This window comes from Hermetia illucens, chromosome 1 (assembly GCF_905115235.1).
Source record: "Hermetia illucens chromosome 1, iHerIll2.2.curated.20191125, whole genome shotgun sequence".
NCBI classification, from domain to species: Eukaryota; Metazoa; Arthropoda; class Insecta; order Diptera; family Stratiomyidae; genus Hermetia; species Hermetia illucens.
The window spans coordinates 161,737,806-161,756,900 of NC_051849.1; the positions used below are offsets into that span (position 1 = coordinate 161,737,806).

Below are 19,095 nucleotides of genomic sequence, written 5' to 3' on the forward strand. Positions count from 1 at the left end.
GCCTATATTTATAGTTGCATAAATCCTCGTAGCAACACGTGTCAAATATCCAATTCCAAAAATACTTTCTCCCATGAATTCTGAGAAAATGCATAAAACGAAAATTTCCCAACACAATTCCAAAATAGCCGCAAGATCGTTCTAACGAAATCTATTCTTCGTTTGGCCCGGCTGGTCCCCCTCGCTTGATTAACACGGTCCCTGCTCGCTTAACACGGTTTCCAGATCATGCAGCAGTCCCTCGGGCAACCTCATTGTGTAATGTTTGATCTACTGAGCGTTCTCACAAAGCCTTGGCCGAGGCTAACCTACTTTTCAAAATTCAATTGAACTTTTGCTGCCATTAGGATATTGAATTCCAATGACTTTGTTCTATCAAACGACAATGCCTTGAAGTCTCAAAGCGAATCACACCCCCGCTTCTGTGTGTCAACGTCCGTCTCACTTTTCACAATAAAATGGGAAATGCATTCAATTCCGCTCTCGCACTTTCTCTGCCACGTTACTATCTGTGTCCCAGAACCATGACGAATCGAATGGATGACACAATAGTGTGAAATGAAGAAATTTCTTTTGACCCATATTTCCGACGCCCCCTAAATCCACTGGTGCGGTGTGTACTTATGCTCTACTCTAATTTCCAATACAAAAAATTCAGTACGATTGGAGAGGTGTTATTTAGGTCAGTATTTATTGATTTTCACTATTTCAGATATAGAATACACACAGACTCATTGAGGGTTTGAATATAGCTTTCCCATGTCTCAAGAATTGACTCCATCCAGAAAATTCAAAGCAAGTGAACTTGTGGAGTCTTATTTACTTCAAGATATTTACCCTGGTTGCTCCTTGATTTTTTTAAAACAGCTTCCTGTGTTGTATACATATCTAATCTCCCATTTCCTCTTCTAAATCGTTTCAGTACCATCAGCCATGTCTCTTGCAAGCGTTCAAGGACCACATCTATCCGATCTTTATACACCATTAGGGTAAGTAAATAAAATTGCAAAAATGTTGTCTTTTTAGCTCCTCATTTCATATTTAGTTAGAATTTCTTGTTATTGGGAAAGTTGCTAGATTTATGGACGTATCATGAGAACAAGGTCGAGAGTATATACTTGCACGTGGTGCGAATATTTGAAGCAATTGAAGGACGAATGAAGTGGTTCTGTGTGGTCTAATGCAGTGGCATGTAGATGGAATGAAATCATAAAGGATGTGCAGAGGTTGTTCTTGATGATAATCCATCGCTTAGTTGAGAGATAATAACTTTGCGTTAACATTGGGAGTGGTCTGCTTGTAGAGCCGAACGAGGATAATTTTCACTATAATAAATTAAGAGGAAGCTTTATGGCTCTTTGGGCAGCAACCACATGGTATATATATTTTAGGAAAAAATCCAAGGATGTTTTTTGCGTTGGCGTGAGCTATTCGGCATTTGGCATTTGCTACTGATTACTTAACAATTAGTAGGATGATATATTAATTTCCCAAAGGAATCAAGTACATTCTAAGAAATCCTGCTTCCTGTGGAATGCTTATTAAAGTCTAACCTAACATATACAGATAATTGAAAATACAGAACCTATACTAATTAAGAAAGATAAGCTTCGCAGGCATCCTTAAAACATGCAATAAATCAAGTCCTCCATTTATACTGGCAGAAGGCTTGGACAGAATAAGAACATAAACGCCAGGGAATTATTGCTGTTCAGGATTGTAAGGAATTCGTTGTTCATGTAAAACTAGAGTAATAAAGGTCAAGGCAAAGTGCATGTTTTTGACATTCAAGATGAGTTGATACAACAATTCTACAAAAAATCCTCCCCATCTACGGTACAATTCTTGAGAGGGGAAGCAAGGAATTCAGATGCATTCCTACCCAAGGGCCCCAATCCTGCCATACATATGGGAAGTGACGGGGGAGGTCGGTCTATGTCAAATACTCACTTCATATTCAAGATAAAGTACTACAGCACAGGGAAAAAAACCAAAATAAATAGTTTTCCGAGTAAGCTTCATGGACTCCGGCGATACCACTAACACAATTCTTGAGAGCATAGGAACATAATCCCCTGAAAGGGACTAACACGAGAGAAAAGACGTCTATTCGCGCTTGCTCATTCCAGCATGAGTGTATCGGTCCATACCAAGTGTAGGGATTTGACGGTCATACTAGTTGGGTTCAATGTCTATCTTATATCTCTGCTGCACATCAAGCACACCGTTGAGAAAAAACGCAACTCCATGACGAGTATCGATTACACCGAACGCTGAACTCACATAAGAATACCAAAGCATATAACTACATTTGTCCAAAATGAAAAAAAAATCAAAGGGAGGCTACCTTGGTTTTTGGACTGCCAGATTAAACCTTCGATCCTGTACCAATGGACTATCATAGCTTACAATAAGGGGAATAATTTTAAAAATTTTTGGTAGGATATTCTGATTTCGTATTTATAGCAAGCCCACGAATAGTATCCACGTCTTGACCAATATTCTGAAAGGATTGAACCTGTGTTGTATTCCATAATCGTAGCTCGACGCCCAAAATATGCGAAGAAGCAGCACAGTTTTTTTATTGCAACCTTTCAAAGAATTGCTTCGATGGCGTCAGGGATTTGGAAAGGCAATGTTTTTCGGTGCTTTTTTGGACATGATTGAGCGTCTGTCTATTCATCTTATTGCCCCAAGTTCGAATCACAGTCCATCATAGATATTTATGTTCGTGTTTGTACTGCTCCGCTGCTGTAGGCTATCATCTGCATATCATTAAGTATTATCATGGGGTTGAAGCACAGTGCGACAAGAAAAACTCAGTAAAAGACAGATTCTATAGTCGGCTAGCAAATAATGGGAGTAACAGAAGAGCAAAGAATTGAGATCAAAATATATCGAAGCCCTAGAAGAGCAATTTCTACAGACACTCAACCGACACTAGGAAGCCGATAACTTTGAAGTGGAGTTAGCTGGAAAACGAATTCAAGATGGTACAATAGGAATGAATAGTTTGACGAAGAACGCCAGTAGGTGACCGATAAGAAAAACGCTGCATATAAACAATATCAGGAGCGATCCACAGGAGTCAAATGAGAATAAGATTTAGAATTAAAACATACCTCTGACAAGATCTGCAGGAAGCACATATTGGATTTCTCAATATGTTTTTATAAGTTAAATATATTCTCCGTTACTGACTACGACCTGTTCCTGTTTTTCGACCAACTTGTTGATCTCATTACGCCAAAAATTTTCCGTTCTGATATCGAAAAAGTTGCTGAGCCATTCGAAATAATTAATGCTGATATTTCTTGTTGTTCTTGTTCTTGTTCTCTTCATCAGGGCTAACAAAGTCCAGTTTCTGAGGTCCTCTTCGTTATCAAAAGTACCGCTTCTCATTTGATTCGACAACAAGCGGAGCCAGTTTTTGATGTCCTCTTCGTTATCAAAAGTAACGCTTCTTAGCAAGCAGATAATGAAAATCCCATGGCAAATTTGGAGAGTATGGTGGACTCTGAAGACCCTCCCATTTGAGCTCTTGAAGTGCGGCTATGATCGTATGGTCTGACCTTTTCGGTCGGGCCTCTTCAGTTGAATTGCTTGATTTATGAGGGGCAACTGGGCAATGTAGACCTCGTTGTTAGCTGTACTGTAGGTTCATATAATATTTTACTGCCCTATACCGTTCCAGTCATACCAAACAGCAATCATAAACTTCTTTGGGACCTGCTTGACTCTCGGCCACCCATTCTTTTCTCTACTTCATATTGATGTATGGACACCATTCGTCATCCACCATTACGATGCGATGCAAGAAACGTTGCTTGTGTCCACGTATCACTCATTGGCGGGCAATATGCTGAAAGACAATTTGAATGTCTCTTTCTCTGCTTTCATTGTTGAGCTCTTGAAGTACCCATCTCATCTCATCGTTGAGCTCTTGAAGTATGCCTGTTCCCAATTCTTCGGCAATCCCATCGAATGAAGATGATTGAGCAATGTTACATGATCGCAGCTTATTTATTATTCATTATTCACGGCTTGTTTGACGATTGTCTTCGTTGAATTTTGAAGGTTGTTCGTCGCGAGGCGTGTCGTCACTTTCGAATTTTGCGAACCATTTCCGTGCTGTTGACTCTCCTATAATGCGCTACCAACTTGACACGAGGTTTGCCTCGGTATCCAAACTGAAGTGTATCACGTTCGTATCCACTGACAGTAATAACAGCCTTAAGTTTCCTACGCTCATCAACCTTGACTTGACGTAAAGAACGACCCTAGGATTTCAACCCCCCATATTTTTACAGAGACCGGAATAGAATTTTATTGGAAACTTGGAGCAGATTAAAACCCGATGGGCCCAATATTTCGACGAACCTACTCAATGCCACAACACAATCTCGGTACATCGAAGAAGCAGGAGCTGTACAGGCATTTGTCCTACCATTCTCAAAGAAGTCAAGGAAACAATTGAAACGCTCAGAAACAACAAAGCGCTGGGTGTGAATGGAATATCTACAAAACTACTAAGGGAGTATGGGAATGGACAGTTTCATGAGATTCTAAACACAACAGTTTGGTCTATCGAAACGATATCAGGAGATTGCCGCGGAAGTATTTATAATAAAAGTGACAATTATACTACTGCTAAAGCGAACTATCATTGTTGTATGCATACCAGAGTGCTGTCAAAAATATTTAAAAAAGAGCTCAAAATTTCAAAAAATATTTTTAGCGAATATCTGGGATGATTTCACCGGGGAAAGTCAATAAAACAGATACTGGAAGAGTCTTGGGAATTGTACATTAAACAAGCAAACGACAACATCGATCGTTCGGTATTGTACAAAGTATTGATTGAATTTGAACTTCCAGCGAAACTCGTTAGACTCATCAGAATGACAGTGACTCAATCTAGCGCTCGAATAAAACTACAAAACCAGCTAACAAAAAGCTTCGACATAAACTACGGATTAGAACAAGGCAATTGACTGACCACATTATTATTCAACATGGCTCTGGAGTAAATAGTAAGAAAGATGTCAGTGGATATGAATGGTGAGAAGAATAGAGGCGATTCTTCAGATGCTGTCTCACCTATATTCTGAAAGACAGCCAAATGTTGGTTGCCCGCTTTTATTCATTCGTAAATGGATTATAATGGGTGAACTGCCAAGTTCGGACCAGGCAGAGGTAATTGGTTCTTATTAATTGAGGGAGCCCTGAGTCCGCATCCACTTGAAAACGGTATCAAATGGTTGGGTCTCTCCAGAAACTCTACTGCATGGACTCGTTGCTTTTTTTGGACGAATCGCGTGTTCGGAGAGAAGGGAATTAATTTCTTGGCAAAATTCAACTTGCAGGTGAGCAACATTAATCTCGCGTGTCTTATAACGAAGAGGTTTGCATCTAGCTGAGCACCTAGTTTTCGTGAGCATTCAGCACTCATCCTCACTCTACAACCTCAGTTCGAGTATTGTTAGGCAGACCTCGTACACACCCTTCAATTTTCTGTTTATCAATTAACAAAGGTGCCCTGCTAATGTTATATTTAAGCCTTTGTACACCGGAAATATTGAAATGTCGGTCATAACAACTAATGGGAGTGCACAGAGCCCTTTTTAGCATACCAGCAAACATTCCACAATTATACTGATGATATCTGCTTAACCTTTTAGGAGAGAGAGAGAGATTTCGTTACTGAGAAATTCCAACATCGACCCACGAGTCAAATATTCGTGATGGAGGTGGAAAATGATGGATCCAATGGAAGAACTACTCACTGCCGAAAAGGCCACTGAGCGGGGCGTCTTAGGTAGGCTTCTAGATGAGTCCTGGAGGGAGCTAAATCACATTGCCGGAAAGCGGCTACCATGCCCCATGCAGGGAACCATGAAAACCATATTTGCTTACAGGTGACTTAGTGTATCCAATCTACATATTCATCTATAATTCTACCTCTCCACTTGCTTGTCAGTATTAAACTCAATGTATATTCTCAATCAGGGGCATCATGGAACGAGAATGAACCCCCAAAAACTAGATTTTCTTGCGACCTCTCTCTCCACTTTAAATACCAACTAAAACCACTATTGAACCTAGTGAAAGACACTTTCAATTGGTTGCATCATAAACTAAATCAGTATAGACGCAATTTGTATAACAATCGAGCAAACCACTTAATTCCAATCGCAAAAATCATAACAGCAGCTTAAGTAATTAAGCGGTCTAGTCTCTACGATGTGAGTCATAGCGAGGAAAAAAAGAGCGTCTAAGTAGTCTCAGCTCCCATTTCCACGGAAACATGTAGATGTGAAGTGACACCTGGTAAATGCTTGGAAATAGCTACTACAGAAAACTCTGTAAAATCCAAAATACTACCCGTACCTGTGCTACAAGGTTTTGGAACCAGTTTCTCTGGACAGTGATATTCTCTTATTCTTTATATCTGGACAACTTTCTACAACACAACTACGCACAGTCATACTTTTAAGGCAGATTCCGAAGGTCGGTTTTGATTTAGTAGCGACGTTTAAAGGAATAAGATACAGGCAATGAGGAAATAATGGCAAAAGGATCAGGTCATGTCGTTCTTAGAAGGAAACTTCGATAGAAGTCATCCACACTTTCTCTACAATTAGTCACAGTCCGTGATCACGAAATCGCACCTGTGAAGTGCAAATGTTTCATCTTGCATTCAACGAAAGTTTCAATGCAAATATCCGCGAACTCTTCAAATCGCACAAAGCTCTTTTGAATTGTTTATCTTATTCTCAGGCGGTGATACTTAAATAATAATTTCGAGGTTATTCATTCTTCTGAAATTCAAACTAGTTCAAATGATTCACGGATTATTATTTCAGATGGCGCATCCCCGGCCTGAGCATTTCTTATTTATTTACTAATCAGAAAGGCCAATAAAATTACCATTTCTCTCTGTCTTTCCACGGCTCTCTATTTATTTTCGTTCCCGATTGGATGTTCTGCAATCTTTTATCCGCAATATGCATTCACCTCATGTATCAATGTCTCCCATCGATTTTAAGCCGTCATAATAGCATTTCCATCTACACAATTCTTGCCTTTTCTGTGCAGTTTTTCGCCATTGCATATGAACAATTCGATTGGGAAATTTATGAAGTTTTACTAGGTCAAACAACGGATGCCTCGAGTTTACGAAATTTGCCTGGTGCAAATCTTCAAATGTTGATGTTTGGGAATCTGTTGGCGAAAAAAAGATCCAGCAAGGCCGGTTTGTGGTGAAGCGAGCTACTTTTTCGGGTCTTTGAGTGAGTCATTGCTCCCAGCTTTGCGATTCAGCGAAATCGACAAAGCGTTTATAGTTACTACTGAAAAGGTGGCTGGTTAGTAATCAGATTGATGGGTTCGAGTGGGCTAAGACTTGTGAGGAAATTGAGCTTTGAGACAGTGAATCAACGTATCTTTAACGAGAAATGTTATGTTTGACGATTGAACTTGAACAGAAATTTGGATGAGCAAGTTTCCGGGCTGTATCTATGGCGAAAAAGAAATTCTCGCTAATTGTTTGCAAAGAATTTGGAGCGATTTCATTCAGAGTCGATACTTCTTGTCGGGGAATAGCTTCCTCCCAGAAAGGTTATGTTCACATCTCCATGAAAAAGGTCATTCTAATCAAAGTTTATCTCTTCACTAAACGAATAGTTCAAAGCAGACCACGATATCTAAAATTCTTCGCGCTTGATACTTCGACCAATCTGAGAAAAAGCCTCCAATATTTTAAATATCAACGTTGTTAGTTACCTTCGATAAAAACCAATTTCGTGCTTGCAAGTCACCTTTAGAAACAAGTAGTAGGTCTTCTACCATTTAAAGCCGGCTCAACTTTAAAGATGAGCTCATGCGAACGTCTTAGTAGCATTTCCTGTTAATGCCACTTCATGGATGCAATATGTTATTCGTATCTGCAACCAAGCCGGCCCCAGTATTCACTTGGGTCTATATTTACATTCACGCTATGTTCATGTGCACATTCCTTTTCTATTCTTACGGATTCTTCCTCTCAGCACCTTACTTAGCAGAAATTACCTTGAAACCAATCAAATACCATATAAGAACCTATAACACTAATATCTAATCATTGTCTTCTATTTTTTCTCGTTTCCAGCAGAAGCAGCATAAGCGTTTCATCTTCTTTGTCCGATCTGGTTGGTAGCCCGTTGGAGGTGTCGATGGATAACGTGCTGACTATTGAGGAGCTCCGTGCTCAGTTGGGTTCTTGCTTTACATGTGGAGTGTCTTGGACCGATGACCATGTATCGCTTGATTGCTCAGAATGCGGCGGTTACAGTATGGAACGACCTTGCCCGCTATGTGACGGTAAATGCGGTGTCCAGTGGAAACGAGATTTCACTATGGTAAGGCATCTTTTTCCCGATAAAGAATTGTTATAGATACTTGAATGTGAATAGGATAGACCAGAATTTCTGTATAGAATATGTAGTAATGTCTCCTTTCCACTTCATAGAAGAGTGGGGCATTTGTTGATTTAAGATTTTATAATTTTGACACTGTCAATTTGGAACTCAAAAGCTGCAATAGAAACCCTTCTCCGGTTCAATTATTGATGATAAGTTTCCAAAATTGCTGCTATGCGTCCCAAAATTGCAAGTGTTGAAATCACGTTCGGAAAAAAGCCCAAACTCTGTCCCTTATTGGCGAATTCAGAAGGAAGCTCACAAAAAAATTATCTGTGCGTCCATCAGAGAATTCCCTGAGAATGGCTTATGCACTCATTCATTGTATTGATAAGTTTGGAATTTAAGTACCAACTGATCCAATTCCTTACGGGGTTATAGGAATATATATAGGTTATAGGTTTTTAGCGAGAGAACGGAACGAAATTATTTTGACGCCAAACTGCAAAAAAATAACGAGCAACAACACCAAACAGCTATAAAAAGTAGTGGGCAGAGAGTGGTTAAGAAAAGATCTGTTAATATTAGAAGACAACAAATAAAAGTAGGAAGAGCGACTTCCAAGATTTCATGCCTTGGCGGACCAGGGAAGCTAGAGAACTACATAGCTAAGGACCTGTTTAAGAAATTTCGTTTCAATAGGAGAAGAACAAAAATGGACGTCTCAGGGGTAGTGGGAATATCCGCATGGAAGGTATCCTCAATTATTCGAAAACGGTTCGGAGGTTGAAACTAAGGTTTTTGTCGTAGGGCGTGTAACCACGGCAAATCGGGGGTTAGTCAGTTGTCGAAAGGCAAAACACTAGCTGACCCGACTACAGAGCATGCTTCACATTTTTGGGTTCAACATCTTGCCGCAGCTATTTTTCAAGACCTTGGTTGGATGGTCGCCGCGTATGTATCGTTGGAAGAGTTCGAATATAAAAAAACTTCTGGGACATAAAATTTTGTTTAAAAATTGAGGGATTTCTAAGTCCGCCATCCACTTAATGGCGAACCGGACCAGTTGTGAGACATGCCGATCGGCGTCGAAGCGAATAAGGGAAAATTTCGATCGTTTATATCAATTTAGGCACTATTGTAAAAAGGATGGGTGCTATGATGTAGTCCACTCAATGATGGTAGGAAAACCTCGAGTTCCACAAAGCATTAAGAGGAAATACTATTAGGGAAGAGTAGAAGGGTATATATCTCACTTCCAATGGAGAATACTTCATTCGCCAAAGCTCAAAACCCACATCTTCGACATCGTCCCTCGCGTATTTTATGGAGAAGCCATCCCGAGGGGTCTATAAAAGAATATTTTCTGAAGACCATCATTTATGTTATGATCCCAGTTCCGGTGGTATCAACCTTAACCAGAAAATTCATCCTAGGCTAAAACTCCAAACCCACCTTTCTGAGTACGCTTTTCACATCGACATAATAAAAATTTGTCGAAAAAGTTTGCTCCCGGAAGATGAGGAAACTATACGAAAAATGCCGGAAACTCGAGAAAACTGGCCTTGACTAAATGGGTCTCCTATCGGAAGGAGCCTTAGAAGTTGTTGATAAATTACGGCAGGTGAATGTTTTCATTGATCCACAGAAAGCAGTAAATAATGTAAGAATTTTCGGCCTGCATTTCAATCCCCAGGAGAACTGTTTTCAGTACAGTTTCTTGTACGATCCCCATTTCCGTTGTTATGAAACTTCGTATTGTAATCCAAAAAGTCTGCCAAAAAAACACGCCTGGGACGAAAAGATTCTCGAATGCCTTTCCTTTTGCTACGGGTCAAGCGGTGAGAGCAAAGGCTTACTTCGAATCCATCAACCTTTCACAAAAAAGGACAAATCTTCAGAAAATTTTATAAATCCACAAAAAAAAATGATAAATAAAATTCACTGGCTTCTTCGTCTTGTGCCTTTAATCAACAACATTGCGCTTGTTTGGAAGTTTTAAGAATTCAACCATCATCAACAAATTAGACATTATTTCACCACGCCCACAGTAGGAGCTGTAGAGCCAAATATCAGCCCTTTGAACACAAAGATCGAGAATTGTGTGATTAGTGATCTCGGTGTTTCCTCTTGTATCACGTGTTGGTAAATATGATGTTCTGTGATCAGCTAGAGTCAATCGGGATTCAGCTAATGAAGCGCCTTTGAAAATAGGACCTCAAGTCGTTTAAAACCTACAACAATATGGTGTTGATAGACTGAGCAATTAAGGACACTAGAATTCTTAAGAGTGATCTCTATATTTAACTGAAACTCTTCAAATGATCGTGAGACAAAAAAAATCTTTAAAAATATTCACCTCTTTATTGTAACAACTCTGAAACCAATGAACCACGCTGCTGTTCACTTTTATGTACAGTACCTCGCATTGCAATATATTGAAAATATCAAGCGAACAAAAGAAAACTAACCACTATTTCCTTTTTGTTACAGTCTCATGCTTGCGGTAAGGCACGTTGGCAAGGTGTCTGCCCCAGCTTTCCCGACGCCGTACATATTCATCCATCGGAAGCCGCCAATCCTATGACTGTCCCGCCCGCATCTTGTGCTGCCGCGAGCCAATTCCTCGCCCAAGAATTATGCGCGAGGCTGGAGCAGTTATCAGCCAGTGCTCAAACGTGATTTGAAAGCATCATCATAACCCATAAAAGCATTTTGGGCAATGCAAAGACTGCATCAGCTCAACATACTTTACATATGCTTTACAGCATTTATAATTCTTGTCTGAGATATTTATAAAAAGAAAATGAAAGAAGAAATATTTACATAAGTTAACTAGAAGAAACCAAACGCAGTTGCTTAAATTTGAAGTGAAGGAAAAAATAATTCAGAAAAAAAAACAAAAAAAAAGAAAACACATTCATGGCTTACATATTGTGAAGTGATCATATAAATTATGGCCCTAGTTTCTAAAGTAATATGCATGTGACTTCCATTTTCCACTGTACATTTGTTCGCTATCATTTCATCATTCTTCCTGTCATTTCCCTAGCCGCAACGTTCCTAGCCGATTACAATCCAATCAATATCCAAACAATAAAAATTCACTTAAAACACAAAAAAAAGGACGAGGAGCTTCTCCCTGCAAAAATTCCAGTTGTATAATTTCTTACCACAATTAGCCAAAAAAATCGTCGAAATTGCATTCTGCATATCTGTTAGCCTTTATTGAAAACAAAACGTTATTTGTTGCATTTAAACAAAACATAAAAATCTGAATTATTGTAAATTTTGTAAAATCCCATCGTGGACGAAGTTAAATTATGAAAATAAGACAAAATTTTTTGAAAAACAGTGAACGAATGGATTTTCTTCAGGAAAAAGATATTTATTTGTGCATGTGGGTCTCGTATGAAAAATTGATTTTGAAAGAGTAAGAGAGAAAGAGAGAAAATAGAGAGATTGCAAGCAACAATAAAAAAAATATTTGAAAATATTTTGGACTGAACGAAAAGTAGAAATATATTAGGACAGAATTTGTAAGGGCAAATCATATTTTGGTTTTGTGTAAGTATTATACTCGCCTTCATTCGTTATGGTAAAAATCTCATTTGATAAGTGTTGCATCTAGATAAGTTGTATTTTTTGGGATTTTCTATGAAAATCCATCTAATTTTGAGTTTGTTTTTGTTTATTTTCTTTCATATACAATGTACACTTTTAATCCTACTGCGTTTAATTGATATAACGTTATAATGGAATATATATTTTGTGTCGTAATTTGATACGTACATAAATGAATCGCTAGATTATTTGTGTAATTTGGTTCGCATTTTTTGTAAAATTATTAAATATAATAAATATTTTTCTTTGGAAATAATCATTCTGGTTTCAATTACTTTATTTTTCTGTACCGTATATTCTCTCCCAGACGGAAGCGGAAGTTCACAGCGCACTTTCGTACATTCAGCAAATTACACCCTAATCAACGGACAACGCAAATTCAAAAGTCGGGGAATTGTCAACGTATGCATTCCTAATTATTGTCTTTTAAATGTAGTCTGGCTAACTACGTATGGACCGATACTTTTCACGCGATATTGGTTTTGTGTCACTAATTCTACTTCCTTGACCTTGGTCCCGTTCACAAGCGGGATCGACTTGAGTTTTGTGTCTCTACTGTGGATGCGAATTTGATTTTTTTAAAATTCCAGTTTGACTTTTTTGTAAAAAAAAAATAACGGACTGTTTCTTCTATGCTTGGTGGGGGCAGCATTTGTCCGTCGTCTTCAGTTGGCGAGACCTCCAACTCGCCGATATTTTGGTTGTTGAACAGTTCATCAAAATACTTAACCCATCGCTCCAATATGCCCATTGTCTGGGAAATCAGATTTCCCTCTTTGTCTCGGCAGGATGAGCATCGAGATATATAAGGCTTCATCCTGTTGACTTGTTGGTAAAAGTTCCGCGCCTGGTGTGGTTGCTCCCTGTAGTTTTCGAGTTCACAGACTTGTTGATTCAGCCAGGCTTCCTTTTTCCATCTGTGAAGTCGCTTCTCCGCTCGACGAAGTTCGTAATAAGTCTCTGCACGTGCCCAAGTTCTTTGAGAATGAAACATTACTCGGTATGCTGCATTCTTCTGTTCTGTTGCTAACTTACGTTCATCATCAACCACCCGTTCCAACTTTCTTTGCGGCTGGGGCGAAGTATGTTTGTCGCCGTATCAATGATAACGTTCTACAGGACTCCAGGACATCTGCGGTTATTGCGCCATCCATTTCCCCCTTATAGGTGTAACAAAGGGTTGTGGTGCGAATAGCTTCAGTATTCAGTCTCACTTGATTGTTAGAGGGGATTGTAGGTGTTGTTGTAATTCGAGCTCGGAGCACTATGCCAACGAGATAGTGATCTGAGTCTATATTGGCCCGCTTATATGTTCTGACATTCATCAAGGCTGAGAGGTAGCGGCGTTCGATTAGACCGTGGCACGAGTTGAAACTCGAGAGGCCCACGTATGTTTGTGGATTGCTTTCCGCGCAAACCAGGTACTTCCAACAACCATTTCATTTCGCGATACTGCGAACTGAATAATCCCCAGTCCGTTATCATTGGTATCCCTATGTAAGCTATGGGAGCCGACGCGACGTATCGCCTGAATACAGGCTCCGTCCCTACTTAACAGTTGAAATGATTTTGATATCAAAATTAGGACAGGCTTCGAGGGTTCGTTCTACTGCCTCGTAGAAGGTATCTTTCTCCGATTCTGAAGTTTCCTCTGAACGGTGTGAACGTTTATTCCAATATATACCAATGAAAAACAAAGTGCTCGGCAAGACGCAAGCATTCAATATTATAAACAAAAAAGCGGACCTATTCAGCGGGGAAACCATATTAGAGTCGATTTTTAAGGTTTTGTGTGAAAGAGAACGTTAATAAAATCGGCTTGTCATACGCATTTTCGAAACGGTTGTAGCAATTGACACCAAATTTGGCAGAAAGGTGGGAACTATGAACGCTCATACATTCAGTGAGTTACATCATTCTACGTGGAATTTAAGGGGGTTTCCCATATATGTAAAGGAAGGTCCTCATATATGTAAAGTGGGGTGTAAATTTTTTTTTGAATGAAGAGTCTTGGTTAGTAATTTCCGAAGACGTTCTTAGTTTTGACATTTGTTGGAAAGGTGAGGAGTGCGGCAGGTCGAAAGTTATCATTTCTTTCACGGGTCCATTCTCAAATTTGAAAAAAAAGCCAAAAAACGACTACTATATACTGCCTAGCCTCCGAAATGTCGTCCATACCGATATCTATTCAAATAAAGTTAATAATAGTGTATATTATATTTAGTAATCATAGAGCAGTATTCAACTTACTAACAAATAGGTCAAGTTGTCGCTTCTGTGCAAATTCAGTATTATGCGAAAGTGGATGTTCTCATATAATATAGTAGAAAGGTTTATAAGTTGCCGCAACGTCGTTAATTTAATAATATTGCTGTTGATTTGATTTGTTGAAATGTTGAAATGTTTGTGCTGTTTAGGCAAATATTTAACTACGACCGTTAGGACATTTGCCCAAAGTCTAGAAAACAACAAGTATTGTTTACTTGCAAACCCTTAATTTCCCCAAATGACTTAACGCTTACAATTAAAACTCAAAATGTTATATATTATAAAATCAAGTAGTCTGATGTGAATATCTATTCCGGAAGGACGTGTCATATGAAACTATGCGGAAGTTTAAATTAAACAAATTGCCAAACTGCGATGTAATTGTGTTTGGTATGGATGGTCGTAGTTTGGGCCGGTACAACAGATATAGAAGCTATAGATGATGAGAAGACTTTGACACTGCTTCAACGCATTGCATCATACACTGGCTTAGTCCATATGGTTTGTAACTGGCGATATTTTTCCATAATTGTGGTAGTAATTTATGAATTTTTTGACAGATTTGATTATGAACAGGAAGAATCACGGGTTGATTATATAATTCGCTGTTCCCGACTTTATTATGGATTGAGTATCACAGAAATGAAGCAATTGGCTTACCAATTCGCCCAAAAACTTCAACTACAGTATCCACCGAGTTGGGATGGAAAAACATTGCCGGAAAGCAGTTGTATTACGGGTTCATATTACGCCATAAAAATTTCTCGTAAAGAAGTCCGGACCAAAGAAGCATGAGTCGTGCAAAGGTTTTTTGCAAAGACAATGTGAACCACTTCTTTTTAAATTTAGAGGGGGTGTTTGCTGAATCCCCATATGGACAATATGGAATATGGACGAGACAGTATTCTCAGCCGTGCCAAACCGAATTGAAAAAATAATTTCGGCGAAAGGTCAAAAGCGGATTGGTCACATCATTTCGTATGAACGAGGGGTCACGATTACATTGGCGTTTGCAATCAATGCAGCGGGAAATACGATTCCATGTTTTCATTATTCCCGAGAAAGGAGGTAGTCCCTGCGCATCTCGAACATGCGTCGAAAAAAACAATGGGGTACGCAAACGGAAGCGGATGGATGCAAGACGCTGAATTTGTAAAAGTTATGAAACACTTCATAAAATCACGCACCCATCGAAAAGTACACCGACACTTCTTTTATTGGACAACACGTATCGCACCTTTCAGTGAACGCGATTGATTGATTGATTTTTAAAAGCCAACAAGTCGGGAAACCGGAAGCTAGACGCTTCAGGTATGAAAGGTTTTGTGTATTTCTTTTATAAAGAGATTTGGGTGTGCATTTGTCCCATTAGCATGTAGCACGTAAAATATTCATATATTATGTGAAAATAGCCACTTTCAAGTGATATTGACATTCATAGTCTTGAATTTGCAGAGAAGCAGATTTGACCTAGTATAACTTTGTTAGTAATAGTGCGAATTTCACCAAATTTGGCAGGATCATGATCTATACTGTAGCCTACATTGTTGCAAAATTTTGTGATTCTAGGGTGAACTTAAGGGGGGTTTTCCTGTCAATTACTAAAAATTATAGTAATATACTATTATTAACTTTATTTGAACAGGTATCGATATAGAGGGTATTTCGGAGCCTAGGCACCATATAGTGACAGCCCCCTGATTTTTTCCAGATTTTTCGGTTTGGTAGTTCCTGAGAATGGGTTCGTTAAAAAAATGACCACTTTCAACCCCCCGCACTCCCCAGCTTTTCAGCAAAAGTCAAAACTAATACCGGCTTCGAAAAGTACTAACCGAGACCTTTAATTTGATACCCCACATGACTACATTTGATGAAAAAAAAATTGAAATTGAATTGTATGGGGACCCCCCCTTAAATTCGTCGTAAGAGGAGGTAACTCACTATATGCGTGAGCGTTCACAGTTTCCACCTTTCTACCAAATTTGGTGTCAATCGCTATAACCGTCACCGAGAAAAATGCGTGTGACGGACAGACAGACAGACAGACAGACAGACGGACAGACAGACAGACAGTAAGCCGATTTTAACAAGGTTTTGTTTTACAAACAAAACCTTAAAAATGGTGTGACAATGCTTACCTTCCCACCGCATTGTAGCTATGGACTACAGCCACTTGATTTTGGAGTGTTTGGACCCGTGAAAGGCGCATACGTTCAGCAACAAAATGGGTGGATAAGGCAAAATGCAGATCGCACTCGCACATTTCTCTACTTGTGAATGCGGCTCTGATGAAAATGGCGACGTCTGACAGCATCGCAAATGCCTTCAAAACCACTGGTATCAGCCTATTTAACCCTGGAGCGTTAAATATCCAGTGTTATTGAGAGACAGTTTGACGAAGAACAGCGTCGAATCTTTGATCTGTATTGTGGATTATTGGCTACTAGATATGAAACTGATTCCACACCTGGTCACCTGGACTCAGAACCTTCAACCGGCAATAGCTACGCTTTCATCATATCAAACATTTGTCTTCTCAAAGAAGCACCACCGCGAGAAAAATCAAACCGAGGCCGCAAAGTGAAAACCACTTTAATTCTAACGTCTCCACAATATCAAGCCGCTCTTCGACCACAACAAGAGAAAGAAAATGCTGCAAATGCCAGGAAAAAACTTGTCGCAGACAGACGCCAAGCACATGCATGTGTAAGCAAACGTAAATTACCAGCAAAAACGAAAGGGCTGTCACAAAAGCGAAGGAAGAAATGCCAATCACCAAATGAGGACAGTAACGAGTTTTGCCTCGTCTGCTGTAAACAAATGCCACCCAAAATAACAGCCAAGAACTAACGACGATGCAACAGCTGCCAACAATTAGTTCATCCCACTTGCGTTGAGAAAACTGAAACATTCTTCCTTGCACAGCCAGGATTAGTGATTCCACTAATGAGACCAACTAATAAAGTTTCCATCATTTCCCCAACTATTTCTTTTTTTTTTTTAACTAAATCAAATTAATGTCAAACGCCTCTCGCTGGCCATTGTATTTAATAAATTTACATAAATTCCGAAAGTTTTATGTTTTCCGTTAAGAATTTGTACTATTTCGGTGCTTCGTCGTGATGCGGCAACTTACAGCCAAATTTTGAAAATGGTCATTTTGGAACATTTCAGTAAATAAATTACAGCTTTTTCCTCGTGAATCTAATCGACTTGGTGCCTACTGCAAATTTTGCAGTACAACAAAACCTTATCAACATCGATTCACTGTCTGTCTGTCTGTCACATGCACTGATCCGAACGAAATTTGGTGGTCAGATGGGAACTATGAAATCCCACGCATACAGCGAGTGGCATAAATTTAGGCGGAGTTTAAAGGGATACATGCAAAGGATATAATCGTGTATGGTATCAAATGAAAGGTCTCGATTAGTACTTTCGGTTTTGGCGTGAATTGGAAAGGGTGTGAGTAAGGAGTCAAAATTTACGCACTTAAAGCGAGACAGGACTCATTTTCAGAAACTATTTAAATTCATCCTAGAACTACCAAATTTCGCACCAGCATGGAGGACCATATTTCGCATACACGTGGAATGGAAATCTGGCCATTTACGCCAAAGTTATGGCAGTTCAAGCCTAGTAATTTCGCGCGAATTTACTGCTTCTAAAGCCATGCAAATAAGATACTGACGACATAATTAGCATGAAATATTAGAGTCGTATTTATGAAGAATCTACTACATTTTGCGTAAAACACTTAAGGGGGTCATTCCGTGTGTCGAGTTGGAGAAATCGATGAATTGTATCTATATATAGTGGAGAATATGTGCGCAAAGGGATTTTCCGATATTCCGAGCCGTTCAGAAATTACAGGGTTAAACAGGCAAGGAGTTTGCAGACATGGCTAGAGTACTCGATGAGAAAGAGCACCGAATCTTTTTTTACCTGTTAGTTTTTTACCTGAGCCTTATAAATTCCAACACAGGTATAAAGATGGAAAACCAATCAATTGTCTAAACTTATTTGCTGTTTGGAATAAAAAGGATAATCCAGTCTAGAGTGAGCACTGAAAAGTTTTCAAGCTATACTCAGTTATATTTTGTTGTAAGTATTGTACTTTTTAAAATGGTTCGTACGAAGGGAGATCGTTTTAACGTTCAACGTCATGCTCGCACTAAAAAACGAGTATTTCATGGGAATCGATACTTATTAGAGAATAAAAAGAACTTAACATCAACATCAGCAAAGAAACTTTAAGCAAGCATGAACATGGAGGTTCCAATTGCAACAAGTTTTGGATATTGTATATTGGATTTTGCTGGAGTTTTCTCCGGTATTTCTGCAAATAATAAAATATACGTCGTAGTAAAAAAGGAATGCGTAGGATATGTCGAGAAAAGAATGAGAACGCGGCTTAGAAATGCAAAGAAGAATCAAAAAGGCATCGGTGGAAAAGGGGCTGGAAAACTTACTGATGAGGTTATTAACGACCTCACTATATTTTTTGGGCTAGCTATTCGTCGACACGCAAATTCGATAGAAGGAATGAAGCAAGAAATTTGGGCAACTTTCTTCTATAAATGTTCTACAGACGAAAATCCTCAGCATTAAAATTGTGCAGCAAGCGCGGACAGTTGTTGCAAATGGCGCAAAGCGGAAGCTAAAGGAGAACTGGATAGTTTCCACCACGAGAAGGCACCTTTGACTCAAGAAGTTCAAACAGTCATCAAACCAATCTACAAAGATTTGTCACGAGATGAGCTGTTGAACAGATGTTTAGGAGCAGAGACCCGGAATAACAATG

General features: G+C 39.2%; 1 protein-coding gene across 3 annotated transcripts in view; it reads left to right on the top strand.

The window, feature by feature from the left end:
- Positions 1 to 11,639, top strand: part of LOC119646689 (protein pinocchio) — a 220,109-nt gene extending 208,470 nt beyond the window's left edge. For 2 of the 3 annotated variants that reach the window (XM_038047251.1, XM_038047253.1), the window contains 3 exons: positions 923 to 989; positions 8,150 to 8,399; positions 10,893 to 11,639. In XM_038047251.1, coding sequence (XP_037903179.1) covers positions 923 to 989; positions 8,150 to 8,399; positions 10,893 to 11,081 — 506 coding nt within the window. In that variant the 3' untranslated portion in view covers positions 11,082 to 11,639. The remainder of the gene's footprint in view (positions 1 to 922; positions 990 to 8,149; positions 8,400 to 10,892) is intronic. The other variant, XM_038047252.1, reaches the window with a different exon arrangement.
- The last annotated feature ends 7,456 nt before the right edge of the window (positions 11,640 to 19,095 follow it).